The sequence below is a fragment of the Schistocerca americana genome, chromosome 8, assembly GCF_021461395.2.
Source record: "Schistocerca americana isolate TAMUIC-IGC-003095 chromosome 8, iqSchAmer2.1, whole genome shotgun sequence".
Taxonomy (NCBI): Eukaryota; Metazoa; Arthropoda; class Insecta; order Orthoptera; family Acrididae; genus Schistocerca; species Schistocerca americana.
This window is the reverse complement of record NC_060126.1, coordinates 213,189,152-213,208,781: the sequence shown is the minus strand read 5'-3', so window position 1 is coordinate 213,208,781 and position 19,630 is coordinate 213,189,152. Positions and strand designations below refer to the sequence as shown.

The 19,630-nt window shown below is 37.8% G+C and overlaps 1 protein-coding gene across 2 annotated transcripts in view; it reads right to left on the bottom strand.

Annotated features, from left to right (window-relative positions):
* The window catches only part of LOC124544838 (phosphatidylinositol transfer protein alpha isoform), a 190,982-nt gene extending 182,932 nt beyond the window's left edge, over positions 1–8,050 (bottom strand). The window contains exons 1-3 of one of the 2 annotated variants that reach the window (XM_047123542.1): positions 7,751–8,050; positions 6,885–6,915; positions 6,638–6,801 (exon numbers count right to left, since the gene is read on the bottom strand). In XM_047123542.1, coding sequence (XP_046979498.1) covers positions 6,638–6,801; positions 6,885–6,915; positions 7,751–7,767 — 212 coding nt within the window. In that variant the 5' untranslated portion in view covers positions 7,768–8,050. The remainder of the gene's footprint in view (positions 1–6,637; positions 6,802–6,884; positions 6,916–7,750) is intronic. The other variant, XM_047123541.1, reaches the window with a different exon arrangement.
* Positions 8,051–19,630: the final 11,580 nt, after the last annotated feature.

Below are 19,630 nucleotides of genomic sequence, written 5' to 3'. Positions count from 1 at the left end.
AATTTGAAAGATACATCATGAAGTACCTGTATTTTGCTGGCTAGTCGAATCGGGTAAGGGCCTGGGAATGTCATCATCAAAGTTCTGATCAACCACATCTGACCATCATTTTGGAAGATTGCCATACTGCGCTCCAAGCACATTGTAACCCCTTCATATCTGCACCTTCCATGTGAGAACATTTTGTGTTGATGACTAGCAGCACTGGACTACCAGAATATAGTCCCGTGCATAGGTCAACATCGCAATACGAATAGCTGCATTAGGAGTGGTGCAGTGATTGGATACATGAACTGCTGATGAAAGGTGTCACATTGTATTCCACGGTGAATTGCAGTTTTGCACTAGCACAAATGACCACAATTAGGAAGTATGATGGCAGCCTGGGGAGACGTCCCATTCTTATTCCTCAACAGTTTTGGAGAGACAGAGGTGTTACTACTGGTATCATAATGTGGGGAACCATCAGGTATGACTTCAGGTCAAATCTGGTGGTGATTGAAATCTGACAACACAATAGTACATAATGGATATCCTACATCCTCTGTACCTCTTTTGCGATGGTATCACAGTGCCATTTTTGAACAGGACAATGCTGGTTCATAGATGACACATCTCTCTATGAACTGTCCGCGAAAAATAGATCTGGTGAATGTGGTGGCTAGGGAGGATGTGACAACTCACAGTCGTGCTCAAAGAATGAGTCCTAAACGATTAAAGTTGTTTGAAATGCGCCGCTATTGTCTTAAAACACAGAATCACCATTGGGGAACAACCACTCTACCATAATCCTTGGCAGTAATGTTATCATGCAGAGTAACCTTGAGGTCCATAGAATACAATGACCAGTCTGCCCAAATCAGCACTGAACCCCCACCATGTTTCACTCTTGGCAGCAAGCACAGACTTTGGACAGTGTGCGCCAGGTGTAAACTCTCACAGAAAAGGGACACTGTGTGAAACCACACTCATGCAACCACATTACTTTCTTCCACAGCGCTACAGTCCAGGTTTTTTTCTTTCGGCACCATGTTTTCCAGTTAGAGGTATTTGCATAAATGATGTGTGGTTTTGGAATTTCAGCTAACTCTGCAATTTTAGGCTTACACAGCTCCCTTCCTATTATTTAGCTGATGAAATGGCTACTGAGTGCAACATTCAGTTCTGCAGTGATCTTTGCAGCTGCATTACTCTTATTTTAGTCACTATCCTCCACACACACACACACACACACACACACACACACACACACACACACACTTATCATTGCTGCAACTTTGTGGGTTATTGGTTATGGAAGCACCCACGATTCGAGCACCAACAATTTGCCTACATTTAAACTCACTTAGCTCGGATGTAAGGCATTCACAACCACAGACAACAGTGTTCTGATCACGACTGTCACTTGCATATTATTCTTTGAGCACATTGCACATGTGCTGTTCATTCTGAAATGTAACAATATAACCTGCAAGTTTGGCTGGTATCTGCATTTATGTTCAAGCACTAATTTCTTGTAGTATTTCCATAATTTGTCCAACCCCTGTGCAACACAGTATGACAAATCTGCAAATAAATTTGTTGACGATCTGGGGGGCGACAATGTGCAACAATGGTTCTAACCAAGCTAGGTATCCCAGTTGAACTGAGCTTGGAGGACTCTTATGGGTGTGCCATTCTAAGCTGCTTGAACTATATGCCAGAGTACAACCCTTGTGGGCAGAAAGTAGTGACATTCCAGAATCTCAGCAATCCATGATGAAATGTTTTCAGTAGGCCTCTGCAGAAAGTGCTGGCCAGGACAATATTCTCACAGCTTCTGTATCACAGCATGTCAAGCCTGCACTGGTAACATGTGGTCTTACATTATCTAGTTGGATGATATTTTACAGCCAGTGCCCTTAAGATGGCTGAAATTTAACGCCTGCAGTCTGAATTACTGGTTATATGAACCAGAGCTGATCATGTTGCATACTCAATGCCCCCCATACCATCACACTTTATGATGACCAATCTCATCTGGCAATGTCTATTCTCCTAAGAGCCTCCACAGGTGGATACATCCATCATGATGCTGTAAGCACAAATGGGCCCTGTTTGAAAAGATGACATGTTGCTGCACTTGGGCTCAGTGTGTTGCTGGATGCACCACAGTTGACTGCTACCACACCAAGCAAAGTCACAATAATGGCCATCACACTGAGACCATGGCATTTCAGACGTCTTCACACTGTTTATATGGATCCTTTTTTTGCTGTAAACAAGCCCATTTCCTAATTCCAGGCATGTGGTGTGGCTGTACAATCCTGCAGACCCGTGTAAACAATATATCTGTCCTCTTAGGCCCTAGCTGTTATTGAGATACTGCATGTCACACTCTGTGGCCAACCATTTCAGATTTGCAAGATAAGTGTCAGACCCTGACAAACAAGAGCAGCAGTATGACAAACCAGTCTCCATAGGCCATAGTTCTGCAGCTGCCAAATGTGACCAAGTCGGTAAATGTTTCACCTTATTACAGAAGCCATAACACCATCTTCTCGCGAACAATGAATATTTGAATGTGAGTTTTATTACACTTCACATACCCAAACCAATATTCATTTTCTGCCAATTTGTTGTTTGTTGCAAGGCAACTTCATTATACTGATATTTTAATAGGCAGAGTGTATTTCAGCTCCAGAAGTTAAGTACCAGCCGGCAATTCTCTTGCAAAATGTTATAGCTTTCTACTATAACTTTTCCTTCTCTCACATTTAATTCACAGTTGGATCTATGCTGCAATGCCACCATAACCAAGAGGTCGTAATATAGTGGTAAATCTATTGTACGGCACTTTCTAAGAGTACAGGTGGTGGTTGTGTAGGAATGTACCCACAACAGAAACTACATACAATATTTTGATCTCAAATAGGCACAACTATTTGAATGTTGAAATCTACATTAGGTACTGACAAGAAGAAAAAATAATCTCCAAGTGAACTAATTCCTATCTACTACTATTTTGCACCTACACTTTATTTGTGCACTTTCTGTCTCCCTCCACTGAGTTCAAGTTACTTTTAGTTTCTTATCAGTAAAGAAGAAATCTAACCACACTGCTTCCAGTCCACTATTACTTCCAGTTTCTTTGCAGAACTTTTCATCACTTAACAAGGTGTTCTTGGTTGATTTCTTGACACTGTCTACATCAACACACACTTGGAAATCAAGCGATTTTTAATACTTCTGACATATTTTGACTGACTAATTACCACTCTCCTAAAAAATTTAGCAATAACTGTTCACATTTAGAATGAATATTAAATTAAGCATGCAACTGAAGAATGAGATATCTGTAACAATGTAACACGTTTTCCTCCTGCATATGAGAGTTAACATCTGAATCCATAAAAGGTAAGAAATCAAGCAAACGGAAAAGCAGTTTTGACGTAAACAAAAGCCATGAGAATGACAAAATAAGGGTGAAATTATCAACTGCAGGAACAAAATGGGACAAAACATGGATTGCTCAGTAATAACCCATTTAAAGATAATCAGATTCATTGTTAGACAGCTTAAAAGATTGGAATCAGTAAACCATTATTAAAAAATTTGCTCTGGTCTGTTGTTTTAAAAACATTGTAATGAAGTCTTCCCCTGCACTTAGGATACCCTATATTTACTGGGTATTAGGCTGAGCCAAGCTACCCCCACAGGACCCCACAATTGTAATTTGGAAAAAAGTTTGTTTAGTATTTCAAGAAAGATACATGGATCTCAGAAAATTCTCAGTATTTTGTAATATGAAGTGAAAAAGACAGTACACCTACTCTGAAAAAAAATGAAAATTCTGTTAACGAGTTTTAGATACGAACATATCTAATAAATGTTTGATATGGCTCACAGAAAAATCAGTATAATAGTCCAATTCCCATTCATCATGATATACCACTCTAATGTATGTTTGTTAGAAGGTTCCACAGAATAAATATAGTAACTGATTTTAATTTTTTCCTCAAGTACAAAAAAATACATACGACCTCAGCAAACTAGACATTCAGATTGTCAAGATAGCATAAACAACATATTGAATGCAAAGAATTAATTAATAAATGAGAACAATAGTTCCAAACCTTTAACAGAATAGAAAATATGTGCAGGAAATTTTAACCATTTACACTGCATCAGACTCAAAAGTATGACTCAACCACAGTAACACACATGCCATTGTGTGATCCTTCAAAATAAAGATTTAACAGTTTGTGTTTATAATAATGGAGGAGTTAAGTAAAATTCTATGAACTAAACAAACATCATAACCAAACCATGACCAACCCTTTGTTGATCAGTAGCCCGAGTTTACAATTTAAAGCAAATAGCATTTTTTTTGTTACAAACCACATCACTGAAAGGGGGAGAATTTGTTTATGGCAATAACTGTTCTTCAAGTGAATATAATACGAAGTTTGTGTCAATATTTACAGGTCCAAACTTTTAGAGATGCACAAATGTTCTCCCATATAGGTCCATATATGGAGGACAGAAGTACCCAATGTGTCTGTTCTAAAATTATGGCAATTGTCTCAACAGTAATACTATTTATCAATGCAAAATCTCTCATAATAGTGAGTGTAATAGGCAGGTAAATAAACAAAACAATGTGGTGATAAATTCCAATAACATGCAATAAAAAATTACGCCTCATTTGAAGACAACTAAATTAACCAAAAGGACACCATCAGGAACCTACATCAACATTTCTACAGCTATATTTCTGTAATAGCAAAATTTTATATGCGGGAATTTCAGTCTATCGTGTTGCCAACTAGAAAGTAATATATAAGACAACAACAACTCAGCTCATCCCCCCCCCATTATTCTTTGTGGCTGTCTCACTGTTTTGCACTGAATTACATAACTTAACAACACTGCCACAGCGCTGGTATGCTCAAGAAATGTAACAGTAAACCACTATAATCTGATAAGTCATGTGTGTGGAGTGTAGTAGACTGATATGGGTTTCCACAGTTTTATGCTAAAATTGTAATTACATACTACCTCTGTAGAGGTAATACTCTAAGGCAAAGCTATGAATCTAATAATAATATGAATTATGTAGGTGTTGCAGTACCAGTAAAATCCAGATTACATGTATTAATTTTTGCTCAGACACAATGTGATCACTATTCAAGTACCTTCCACTGTGCTAAGGTCATTTCCTGAAATGTTCTGAACAACCAACAGATTTTCCTTTTATTGCATTTTTTTACTAATAAATTTATTCCTTCCTTAAGAAATATAATTTTGTATTACAGAAGCAATAAGTAAGGTCCCAACCCAAAAATATTATGAGAAAATAGTTCTGGTGAAATTATAGTAGCAATTATAAAGTACAGAATGTCAAATCAAACCCCTTTTAGCCATCTACGTTCCTTACAGTCAATTTATTAGGCGACCAGTTTCGCGATACATTACGCCAACTTCAGGCCCCATGATGACATGTAAGAAGATTCTGACTTCGGTTCTGGTTGAAATAGGGACCAGCATTCAAAGATTGCTGTCTGTAGATTTCTGCTCGATACCGCAATCACTTCAAACATCATCTGCTGACAGTGAGCAGATGATGTTTGAAGTGATCATTGTATCAAGCAGTAATCTACAGACATCAGTCTTTGAATGCTGGCCCCTATTTTGACCGGAACTGAAATCTGAATTTTCTTACACATCGGTCAGGGGCTTCAGGATGGCATAACATATCACCTCAACTGGCAGTCCAGTAAAGTAACAGTTCAGAAATTAGACAGCTGAAAGGGGTTTGATTTGACATTCTGTACTGAGTTGCCAAGTCCCGCAAACATCTCTGAAAAGATGGACATACAGAGGTAATAATAAAGTCTTCAGCCACACACAATTATAATGCGACACTTGTTAAGAAATGGCAGAAAATTGAAATAAAGATTTCTTTTTAAATGACCGAATCCTATTCATTCCAATAAAATGACAACACAAATACACTTAAAGTGCCAACCAGAAGCAGATGTAGAACACCACAGGATGCTAGACAAGTAACTACCACACCCTTATTTAACATACTTTTACATGTTGTGCAAGAATAATAATTGAAGCATAGTTATTGTGAACAGATGTTTAATGGTACACATTGTTAGAAGCCACTGCCAAGTCAGAACACTTGCTCACTTTTTTTTTCACAACTTACCTAAATGATATTTAGCAAAACCCAGAGCTCACTTACCAAAGAGGGAACAAAGAAACCTAAACCACATGACAGAAATTCTGTATATTTAACAAACTCTCTACAATGAACTAGAGCTCTGGATGAATCAGAAAGAAACAATGAAAATCCAAGAGCTTTACCCAACACCTGTCATTGCAATGACCCTGTGTTTTATAATTCTCCCTTCAAATTTTATACTAGCACAATATTTCCCCTGATAAAGCCAGGCAAAAACGGAAGCCAATTTATAATGTCTAGTTTGAAAACGAGATCAAAACTGGAAACTCACGAGTTATTTTTATTTATTTACGCATGTTTACTTTTTTTATGAGTTACACTGAGGGAGAAATACATGGCCAGTATTCTCAGACAATGACTTCTTTTCGGGGAGTTGACAATAATGAGTTCAAATTCTCTTACCTTGCTAAGTGGTATATCTTGTAGGTGTATTGTCCTTTGCTATATTTTCCTCCTAGTAGCGGATGGTCATCAAATGGTTCATTCTTTAGCACCTCAATTCCTTCACCACCACCTGTTTCATTTTTACTTGCCTCTGCTACCGAATATAGTTGCGCAACTTGATACTGCAAAAATTACATAAACAAATAAGACGAAGGATACAAACGGGTAATTCACAAAACAGAGAGCAGAATGTTTATGTACTTACCTCCTCAACAGTAAGAGGGAGTGTGACACGGCTGCAAAAATAAAACAAGAACGAAATGTCAGTTCGGTCCCAGTTCTATTAAATCACAGCACAAGAAAAGAGTTATTGCCTGACTCAAGCAAAATAAAATTTTCGAATTATTGAACATATCAAAGAGGAACGTCACTGGACATATAGGGCACCTTACAAAACGAAGATTATAAAATGAGTAAATAGTTCGTCGAATCGAACCCACGCAAATCTGTACAATATACCTTTTTGGTCTGGGCAACACTTGCCATTGAATTAACTAAAACTGCTGACACAAAACATTGCTGTTGAATAGTAATTTCAATGGTTCGCACGGAATACTGAAAGTGAACTGCACAATCTACACTCACATAGAAACATTGGTCTGCTACTTTGTGAAAGAAATGTAATAAGCCGTTCGGTTGCTGCACCACATTACGGAAGTAAACGATAAATGTTTAGCCTTCTATTTCAATGAACAAAGAACACTATTCACAAAAGAAATAAACAGTTACACTTTAAATTTTAATGATACTGACATTACTTCTTAACCTATAAATGCCGGGGTATTTACTCTCGCGCTGGAACTATGAACATGATACGAACTTAATGTGGTACGAACACTGTATTTTATACTTTCTTCATAAGGAGACATTTTGGAAAATTATTGCTTCTAGTAACGCCAGATGCAAATAGGATTCAGCAAGTCTCCCAGAGCGTCTGAGATGTCTGCTTTCTCATGACAGTACATACATTACGTACTATTTGCAATAAGCACTATGTTCATAATACTATGTAATGGATTTACAAACACGCAAAAGTATCAAAATACATAGTTTCTGTTACATAATACTTACTATTCCTTGATCAGCATCTTAAAGTTTCATACACATGGGGTGGACAGGCAGTACTACAACTGACGTAAGAAATGCGTCACTTTCAGCGCCGGAAGTTACGTCTAGGCTGAACGTCGAACAGATGAAAGACGGAACGCGAAACAGTGATTCACTTCAATAGCTGTCACTATGAACAATGTTAGTATTTAGAAATTCGTTGTTGAAAGCCTATGTTCTTGAATGATAAAGTTGTTGTTCTGAAAATTATACGGTATAATTATGATGCACCTCACTCACAGCTACACTCGCACTGAGCGCAGGGCTCTCGAGCACAGCGTTTTAAGTGGCGATAAAAAATAAAAGTCGCACCATCATTGCCGTCAAGCGTAAAACAACCAATACCAGCGCCGGAATATGATATTTCGTCAAAGATGGGCGTTCTCCACACTGCTAACCACAAAAACACTGCGTAAGCCGAACGCATCGACACTCTCCACAGGAAAATTTGTTGTAACACACAACCTTTAAAAGACTCGGCCGAGGAAAATAAAAAAGCGATTCAGAGAGAAAAAAACCTCTAAACACTGTGATCCGTTCATATTCACTTACTTAGACGTAAAACTTATAAAAACCAGTTAACGTCCCAAATTAAAACTTGGCTATACAGTCAGTTTTAAAGATACTTTTAATTCATAAAGATCACCATATATTTCAGGACATTAAAGGTACTTTAAAATGGGGTTGTCTCACACAAAAGAATAACAACATTTGTCATTTATGTGCCACAGAATTAGTCTGGTTTGTGCAAATAATACTAGAATTTACAGCTGTTAGTTTAGTGATATTAGCATAAAAGCTGTAATTTCCATTTATGAGTATAGAAACATAAATCTGCTACAATAGTATATAATTTAATATAGAGATCATCAACAAGACTACAGCAAGAAATTTTCCACTCAACAGCCATTAATAAAATTACTTTCCTTTTTTTTCTTTTGTCAAAATTCATTTTTATATGTTGTTTTGTGTCTTGATTTATCAATGAATAGTCTGTTCATTTCATTTGGTGATTACAGCACATGCATCCTCCCATTTGTACATTCACTGTGTTTCTGTAGATGTCTGGGTAAGGAGCAAACTTTAGGGAATTGGAAAGAGTCAAGATGAACACTAATAAAGTGTTAAAATGCTATATTCTGTGTTTACTTGAACTAGACTTTACATAGTAACTTAACAAGGGAGTTGCTACTTTGAAGAAAGCTTATACTTTGTCATTTATGCTGTATATCATCTATTTCTACCTTCACAACTACTCAGTATTTATTATGGAACTATAGTTATCTACAGGTTGTTCAGAAATTCCCATTACAGACTTCTAAGACTTGTAGAGGAGAGTGAGTACAGAATATTTTGAATAGGAAACCATGTTTGGAAATGTCATCCTACGATGCTACAGAAAATCAAAGTTACAGGCACTATCACCTGTAAATGTATGTACATACTGGGTGTTTCCAAGGTGATATTACAGACTTTCTAGAATGATGGAGAAGGGTGAATGTATCAATCTGAGGTAGGGCCTCAATAGTGGAAACAGATGAGTCAAAAGTTATAAGCAGAAACCATTGTGATACCTCTGACAGTGGAATACATGTACTGGTACTGTTACCACTTAAGATTTTAGGGTAGGCAACTTTCAGAGATGGTAGAAGGACCAAAACAAGAAAAAATGTCTATTAAACATGGGCTCTAAAATGCATATCTTAAAGAGCTATGATCACTTGTTCCTTAGAGGAGGTGTGTTTCACACTAACAAAGATGAAAAAGTGCTCATAGCTCCTCGGGTATGCATTTTAGAGCAAATGTTTACTAGTTTACTGGACTTTTATCTTGCTTCAGTCCATATTACTTCCTTTAAAAGCTGCCTACCATACAAAGTTAGCAAGAACAGCACCAGTACATGTATTCCATTGTCAGAGGTATCAGGACAGTTTTCACTTATAATTTTTGACTCATTTGCTTCTTGTACATGGACCCCTACCTCAAATTGATACATTTATACTTCTGCATCATCCTAGAAAGTTATAACATCATCACAGAATCATCCTGTATATACATACATTTATAGATGCGGTGCCTATACCTTTGACGGTCTGTAATGTCATCAGATGACATTTCTGGACATGGGTTCCTATTCAAAATATTATATATTCACTCACCTCTATGGTCTTATAAGTTTGTAATGGGAATTTCCAAATACCCTGTATGTAGGCCATAGGTAGGGATATCTCTGTCCAGGACCACTGTCGCCGAAATATCTAGGCTATATTTACTTGGCACATTGTGCAACACCAATTCATAATTTATTTTTAAGCACAAAATACATCTTTCATGTAACATATGTAAGACCTATAGTAAACTGTTTATCTCATAATGATGGTCAAATGACATCACTGAAGCATCCCTGTCAGCCAGGTTTAATTAAGATGTGGGACAATAGTTCCACTGAATCATAAATGTTGATTCACTTATACTATTCAAAGAGAATTCACAGGATGAACAATGGAAAGAAATTTATCAAGGTCACCCAGTAAATGAGAAATTTCCTTAAAATATTCTTAAAACATCATAAATCCAGTTTTCCTTTACAATGGGACAGGAACAGTTACAGTGAAACATGTGAGAAAGGGTGGCTGACAAGTGGTCAAAGTGAGGTGGCAGGGAAAGAGAGCTTTATTAATTGGAGAGGGTTAGCTCTAACAAAGGATTAAAGGGGCACTACAACCAGTATTACAGAATTCTTTACGATCTCATCAGATGAGTAAAAATCTCTAAACATATATTTTCATGACCACAAAACAAGAACTATAGAAAATTACCTTATCTGTAGCAAAAGGCTAAGAATGATGAGATGAGGACCCTAGTAAAGCAGACCCTAGAAAAACAGACTGCCACTTAACACAAAGAGCACAGAGGTACTGATCGCCTTCCAAAGAAAACTGAAGGAACATTTCATTTATAAGTGTTGGTATAAGCTGAAGCAATACTTGCAGGCAAACTCGTAGAAAAAAGGTACATTTAAAATTGGGAATGGAGTAAAACATTCCTTCTTCATGTGGAAACCAACTTTCTGAAGAGGGAAGGAAGGAAACCCAAGCAAAATGTTGAAGTAGAAAACATACAGCTGAAGTGGAGAACAGTGCATCTGATGCTATATAATAGTGCAAATGTGATTTTAAAAACATCGTTCTTCATTTTGTATAAATGTATTAGCAACCTTTCTCTCATATGGCACACATATATAACTTTGTTTACTGTCTTTAGGTCTGCAGAATGGTGTATTAATTGATGCAGGTTATTAGTGCTTGTTTCAGGCCTAGTGGTCTAGCGATGAAGCACATGCATGGAAACCATAGGGTTGCAGAGTCCTGTCACAATTGGATAACAGAAAGTTTTAGTCTGGCTTTAATCTTGTCTCCATTTCTAGATCATGTGAGAAGTTATCAGGGACATTTTGATTCTATGTTAAACTGTAGAACTCTTTCCCCTCAGCCACATACTATGAAGATCAAAGTTATTATTGTTATTATTTATTGCCCGTCATTACCATTACTTAAAATTTTTGTTTTTTCTGTGTTTTTAGTGTATCTTCAATATCTGGTTGTATTACAAAATTGTTAAGGCTTTTGTGGCCGTGTGTTGACAACTTACCTGTTGGCTTCTGTCTCAGGTTGTTCAGCTTCCATCTGCTTCATAATTTTTCTGGTGTTTCACCAGCACGAGTGGCTGGCATTCTCAAAACTTCACCCTCCGTTGCTGGTGGTGGACTGGAGTCGAGCTCACAGCTGCTGACATGGAAGTTCTCGCTGTAGAGAACTATTTCACTTTCTTATTCAGGGAACCTATAGAAATTTGCAAACATGACAACATCTGTAACAAAAAAGATGAAAGCCTCAAGAGGAATAGATCATGGATTCTCGTGCTGCAGAGAATAACCATTGCAAGTAGCAAGGGGAGAGCTGCAGCGCTACCAACCACGAAAAAGCCCTTGGGTATTGGCACACCAGGTACATATAATCTGCAGCTGTGAGCTCAACTCCAGTCCACCACCATCAATGTAGGGTGAAGCTTTGACAAAGCCAGCCACTCATGCTGATGAAATGTCAGAAAAATTATCAAACAAACATTGGCCAAAGAACCCTCAAATTATATTGCTTATCTGTTATCAATATTATTACTTAAAATGTTGTTTTTTCTCTATCAATGATAAATTTTCAAGCAAGTTTGTTTATTCTCTATAAAACCTGCAACATGACATGTCTTACATCATTATAAAAATGACCTATGGACAAAAATAAACCATTATAAACTAAACTACAAAAAAACAAAAAAGAATACTAGAGATTTTTTAAGCTTTCAGACAAAGTCCTTCCTCAGAAGTAGAAGCCTCACACATTCACCCATCAACTCACACATGCATGAGACCACAGCTCGTGGGCTAGCGGCTAGCATTGCTACCTCTGAATCCCTGGGTCCCAGGTTCGATTCCTCGGTTCCCGGCTGGGTCAGGGATTTTCTCTGCCCGGGGCTTGTGTTGTCCTCATCATTCCATCATCATCATCTTCATCATCATTCATGACAGTGAATAGAGTGGAGTGTGTACAAAATTGGACTGTGAAAAAATTGGGACTTTATACGGGCACTGATGACTGCGCAGTTGAGTGACCCACAAACCAAACAACATCATCATCATCACCACCACTGTCTCTGGATGCTAAGGTGTGGGGATAGTGGCCCCACATGTAAGAGTTATTATGTGAATGTTTGAGAGCTCTACCACTGAGGAAGAACTTTGTCCAATACTTAGAGACAATAGCCATGTTTGTGTTACATGATGTGTGAATGTTTTAGTTCTACTTCTGATGAAGGACTTTTTCCAGGAATTCAAATATTTTAGTATTCTTTTTTTATGCCAATCTATGAACCAACATCTGCTCTACATTGTGAGTAGCAGTCTCTTATTTCCATGTTATTGTTATTCCATCTTGGACTTTCCATTGTTTGATTTAAATTATGAACAAAAAATTCAGTTTTCCAGGAATGATGTAAGACACCTCTTGGAGTAACTATTTCAGTTATAATCCTATTGAGGTCTGTGTGTTGACCCCCAACAGAGATTGTTCACTTGATGGCAAATTTGCTCATAGGCAGTACTACCACTGACGGTAACCAGGCCACAGTTGTCAAAGACAGAACTGAGCAGTGGTTTCTGGAGAGCTCTACCCAAAATGCAAGCGACTGGAAAGTCAGATAGTATCATAGTTTGCCACCATTCCTTAAAAATGGGGAACTGAAACACCTGCAAGTTGTTTGCACAACAGTCAAGATTAACTCAGACAGCTGTGATCATCTGAACCTCAGCTTTAATGAGAAAGAAGGTACAGTAGTATATAAGAACATAATCAGATCTTGGCCAAGTCATACGTGAAGCACATTATGAATGATGTAGGACACACATAACCCAATAAAAATTAAAAACATTGTTACAGCTTTACAATATGTGATCTCTCAGGTTTTCTTGGCATAATTGATAGGCAGATGAACCAGCTTTCAAATCAGAAGTACATCACATCCTGAAAGTGAAGCCAGGCAACAGAGTAATTGACAATGTGCCTCAGCACACATTTTCTAGACAATAAATCATAGGTACCACCACTGACTTCAGTTCCAAGAACAGTAGGCTTTCCACACTCACCTTTAAAGGAGCAAATGAAATATACACTATGATCAATGCAGAGGACCTCTCAATTGAGGCTAACAGAATAGGCACAAAGAAAGTAGTTGTATTTTGGGAAGACCTGGAGGGGACACTATCCAAGAATTTGACTAAGAATATTATCATACTCCTTAGAGACTTCCTGCTCAACTCAAGAAAGAAGGAAAGTAATGAAAGATCATTGGGGACTAGCAAAGTCCACAACATGACTAAGCAACAATGAACAGCTAGTGGAAAATTGTAAATTTTGATTTGATAATTAAAGTGACAGTATTCCAAGATGGAATAACATCAATGTGGAAAGGATAGACTGGTGCTCACCACATAGAGGAGATGTTAGTTTATAGATAGACATAAAAAAAGAATACTAGAAATATTTAAGTCCATGGACAAAGCCCTTCCTCAGAAGTAGAACTAAGACATTCACACATCAAGTAACACACGCATGGCTACTGTCTCTGGGCACTGGACAAAGTTCTTCCTCAGCCATAGAAGTTTTATACATTCACATAATAACTCTCACACATGGAGCTAATGTCTCCACATCTTAGCACCCAATAGCCATGCATGAGTTAGTTGATGTTTGAGTGTGTGAGACTTCTACTTCTGAGGGAGGACTTTGTCTGAATATCTCTAGTATTCTTTTTTGTAGTTTGATATATATTGCTTGATTTTTGTCCATGGGTCATTTTTGTAATGATATTAGACATGTCATGTTGCAGGTTTTATACAGAACAAACAAAATTGCTTACAAATTTACCATTGATACAGAAAAAACAACATTTTAAGCAATAATATTGATAACAGATAAGCAATACAACTAGAGCGTTCTTCAGCTGATGTTTGTTTGATATTTTTCTGACATTTTGTCAGCATGAGTGGCTGGAATTGTCAAAGTTTTGCTGGTGGTGGACTGGAGTCGATATCATGGCTGCAGGTTATATGTACCTCGTTTTGTCATGTCTGTGTATTTCTACAGCATCCCTAAATAAGCACGTGTAATAGTTCGCTACAGCAAGAACTTCCATGTCCACCACCTGCTTTGATAATGAAGGATGAAGCTATGACAATGTCAGCCACTCGTGCTGGTGAAATATCAGAAAAATTATGAAACAGATGAAAGCCGAAGAATCTGAGACAGAAACCAACAGGCAATTTGTCAACACATGGCCCTAATATAACTAGACATTGCAGATACCCTAAAAACACAGAGAAAACAAAAATTTTAAGTAAAAATAATAACATGCACTAAATGATAATAATAATAATAATAATAGTAATAACTTTAATTGTCATTGTTTGTGGCCCAGTGGAAAGGGGTCCCACAGTTTAACGTAGGATCCAAATCATGTATCTTTCCTGAAGACTCCTGTGTAGAAGTGGGGATAAGATTAAAGCTAGACCAAAAATTTCTGTTGTCAAATTGTGAAAATATCCTGCAATCCTATGATTTCCAGGCATATGCTTTATAGCTAGATCACGAGGTCTGAAACAAGCAGTAATAATCTGTGTCAATTAATACACCATCCTGCAGACATAAAGACAGCAAACAAAGTTATAGATGTATTCCACATGAGAGAAGGATGCTAATACATTTATACAAACTAAAAAACTATCTTTTAAATCACATTTGCACTAATATATAGCCTTGTTAATCAGCTGCATTTTTGCGTAATCTTCTGTTTTCAATAAGCTGAATAACGTCTGCTGTAATCCATTTCCTCTTGTTTTTGGATTTTGTTTCCTCAACTATCTTTTCTGTTGTTTAATATCTGTCAGATTTAATTTGTTCCCAGCCTTCTTTTACTCCACCATGTTGAAAATTTTTAGCTACGTTTCTGTTTCCTGTGTTTAATGCTTTACTAGTCCCTCAGTTTTCAGTTTTTCTATTTCCCATTTCTGTTTTATTGTATTTTTCTTCAGACATTTAAATCTGAATGAACTTTTCATCATGACCAGGTTTTAGTCACTGTCAATGTCTGCAAATGGATAGCTCCAGCAGTCTTTTACTTAGTTTCTAAAATGTGATTTCACTAAAATGTAATTGACCTGTTGTCCCCTTAAGTCTCCTCATGCCTTCCAGGTGTATCTTCTTCACTTGTGATGTTGCAAAAGTTTATCTGCGACAACTAATTGGTGCCCGGAGCAGAACCCAATTTGCTGGGCTCCTTGCCCACATTCCCTCTTCCGGTTCCTTATCCACACTGGCATTCTGATCCCCCATGTCAATCTGGTTTTCTTCTCCTTTAACATATCTTATCACATTATTTATTTCTTCATACATTTCATCAAACACCATGTCCTCTGCTTTGGATGTTGGCATGTAAACTTTTATTATCACAGGGTCCTTTTTTTTAGTTTCAAGTCTGATTAGTATTATCCTAAAGCTGTATTGTATGTATCCCTTGACGCATGATCTAGTGTTTTTTCTTAAAATTACCACAACTCCTCCCACTCCTGGTCTGTCTTGATCAGTTCTGCTGTGAATGTCCCTTTATTCTCCAGACCAGATGTCTTCTAATTGGGGCCACTTCATCTTTTTTATACAATGTACACCGATTCCTAGCCATTCCATTGAAAGTTTAGGTATTCTAATTTGTTGCACTTCAGCAGTATTCTTATATTCCAAGAGGCCATTTTAAAATTGGGGCTGTTTTTCTTCACCTTGTCTTATCTTATGCAATCCTCTTTTGGAGATCTGATTGGGGAACTATCTTATCTCCTGGAAATATTACAAAGATACTGACATGGTTCACAGCTGATGCTTGGGATATCAGTGGATCTCTAATGTGGTGGTTTCCATTTCCTTTACACATCATATGACATTGCCTTTCAGTTGGCTCTTTGACTTTGACCTTTGGAAATGGTTTCTCATTTCCAGGACAAGAGCATGCCCCGGCTCTTCCACCTTTGGAAATGGTTTCTCATTTCCAAGACAAGAGGGTGCCCTGCCTAGCAAATGCTGGGGTGGTGGTGACTTATCCTGGTCATCGCTTGGGTCTCTGTCTACATCATCCATTACACAATACGACCTTGCCTCCTCTCTACCATGTGGAGGTGTAGATCATTTGGTCAAGGGCCTTAACAGCATTTCCTACACCCCCTACATTAGGTGTATTACCTGACAGATTAAAGTATGTGGAAGTAGCATCCATTTATAAAAGTGAACACAAGCAAATGGTCTTTAATTATAGACGCATCTCCCCCCTTTCTGAATTTCTGTACCTCAACCTCTGCAGGACTTCAGTTATAAGTGTCCAGTACTGACAACAATATCTTCTTCTTACACTTTTCATAAGCCATCACTCACAGAGCAGTTATTTTGAAAGATGCCTTAGATCATAGGGCTTTTAGTGCCCTGGACTGAGCTCCTTTGCTTCCCAATCTTTATTTAGTATCTTGACAATACCAGGTAGTTCCAGCTCTATACAGTATTCAATTCATGAAAGAATACCTTACTTTTTCCAGTAGTCTTTATCCATTCCTGTGGTTTGTTATTAATTGAGTCTTCTTCTCCAGATCTTGTTCCTTTTGAGAGACTGTCTCTGGACATACCTGATGTTGCTTTAAATGTTGAGGCACAGACAGGTACTGTCTGGCCACCTCTCTTCTTTATGCTACATTTTATTGAAGCAGTATTCTTCCTTTTTGCTTCTTTCTTGATGTTCATTCTCCATGACAAAGCAGATTCAGACTGAGCAATAATCAGGAATTAATATTGTAATATAAACCACTAATTTATTTCTATTGTTGGTTCTGGTGACAAGTGCTTGCTTACAGCACTTTTTTTTATTTTGGAAAACTCTCTCACATTATCATCGACAATGACATCCCAAATTGTTGTTCTTCCTTCAGGTTTCTCAGGAGCAAAGTGCAGTTTCCATTTATCAACTTTTGCTTTAACTGGCTGAGTGCAAATATCAGGTTTTGCAAGAACTCATAGGTTTCAGTACACTATAACAACAGCAAATGTTTGGTTTTGACAAAACCATTTCAATAGGTCATGCATGGTAACATACTTGATTCGTAACTACAAAAATCTAAATTTTGAACAACTGAGCATTTATCCACTTTTCAAAAAATGCCCCTCAATTGAAACCGATTCTTATTATTAAGCAGCAATGCCATCTAGATAAATGTATTGAGAGGAATATGTAAGAGTTCTCAGATCTTTGAAGAGACCTTTGTAAGATGTGCACTTCTCTACTTTACCCAGTATCCTTGCTACTTGATTTGGTGAATAAATATTGTATTCATCTTAGCTGCATTGTCCCACAAGTTAATCTCATAAGACATCAGAGAGTGTTTGCTAGGAAATCATCAGCACAATCACAATTTTTTGGTACTTAGTTCACAATTATCAGTTTCAGCCGCTGTGTGTCATTTTCAGATTTACAATAAAATGATAAATTCAAAATAATAAACAGGGGGTGAGAATGGCATCAAAATAACAGAATAAACAGAACATAGCAACAGCTAAAGATTTGTGATTGCATCAGAGGTTTCTTAATACACAAATCTCTCAATAATTTGAACTCCATTAATGACAACTCAGTCTCTTAATTAGTTTGTATATGTGTTTACATAATTTTAACATGTTATCCAGCTGAGCTTCAATGAATTTTATATTCACACACACACACCCGGGTGATAAAAAAGTCAGTATAAATTTGAAAACTTAACATGGGGTTTTACTAGGAAAAAAAAAAGTTCACAAAATGTCCGACATATGGCGCTGGACAGCAAAATGTCAGTGACTGCGCATGAAAATTGTGTATAAAAGGAGCTGTAATGAGAGAGAGAATCAGATGCACCAGCAGTTGCAGCATGTTGACGTTACCTGAAAAGGCGCTTTTAGTGAAGCTGTATTATCAGAATGGGGAATGTGCTAATTCAGCGTTATGATCCTATCGCCATAGGAAGGGGATTAGAATGGGTAAAGATCCGTTGACAAATGCAGCTGTGGCAAGAATGATTTCGAATTTCGAAGCCACGGGTTGTTTAGACGATAGACCCCATAGTGGGCGACCGAGTACAAGGCGTAATGCTGCTGAGACAGTTCAGGAAGAAATGGAGACTGTAGCGGGTTCGTCTATGCACGGGGAAGTAATCGCTCGTGCAGTCGCATGTCGCACCGGCATTCCATACACTACTGTTTGGTGGCACTTAGGCGTACCCTCCGATGCTATCCATACAAAGTCCATCAGCATCATGAACTGTTACCTGGCAATTTAGTGAAGTGGAGGGCATTTGCGGTGTGGGTGTTTCAAAATATGGTGGGAGATGATGATTGGTTGAGATGGTGTTGTACACCGACGAAGCTCATTTCACACTCCGAGTGTCTGTCAATGCCGACAACTGCAGAATTTGGGCTACCGAAAATCCTAGAACTGTTGTGGAAATTCCATTGCATGACGAGAAAGTCATGGTATGGGTTGGATTTACCACATCTACCGTTATCAGGCCTTTTTTCTTCAAGGAAATGTGTGATTCTGGTTTTGTAACAACTACCGTGACGGGTGAGAGGTAGGCTGATATGTTACAGAATCGCATCATCCCCAGCCTGGCAGATAAACACCTGCTGGAATGTACTATGTTTATGGAGGATGGCGCTCCACCCCATATTGCTAGACGTGTGAAAGATCTCTTGCGCGCGTCTTTTGGTGGTGATCGTGTGTTCAGCCGCCACTTTCGTCATGCTTGGCCACCCAGATCCCCAGACCTCAGTCCGTGCGATTATTGGCTTTGGGGTTAGCTGAAATCGCAAGTGTATCGTGATCGACCGACATCTCTAGGTATGCTGAAAGACAACATCCGACGCCAGTGCCTCACCATAACTCCGGACATGCTTTACAGTGCTGTTCACAACATTATTCCTCGACTACAGCTATGATGGTGAACATATTGAGCATTTCCTGTAAAGAACATCATCTTTGCTTTGTCTTACTTTGTTATACTAATTATTGCTATTCTGATCAGATGAAGCACCATCTGTCGGACAATTTTTGAACTTTTGAATTTTTTTGGTTCTAATAAAACCCCATGTCATTCCAAGCATGTGTGTCAATTTGTACCTCTCTGTCTACATTATTCCGTGATTTATTCAGTTTTCAAATTTATACTGACTT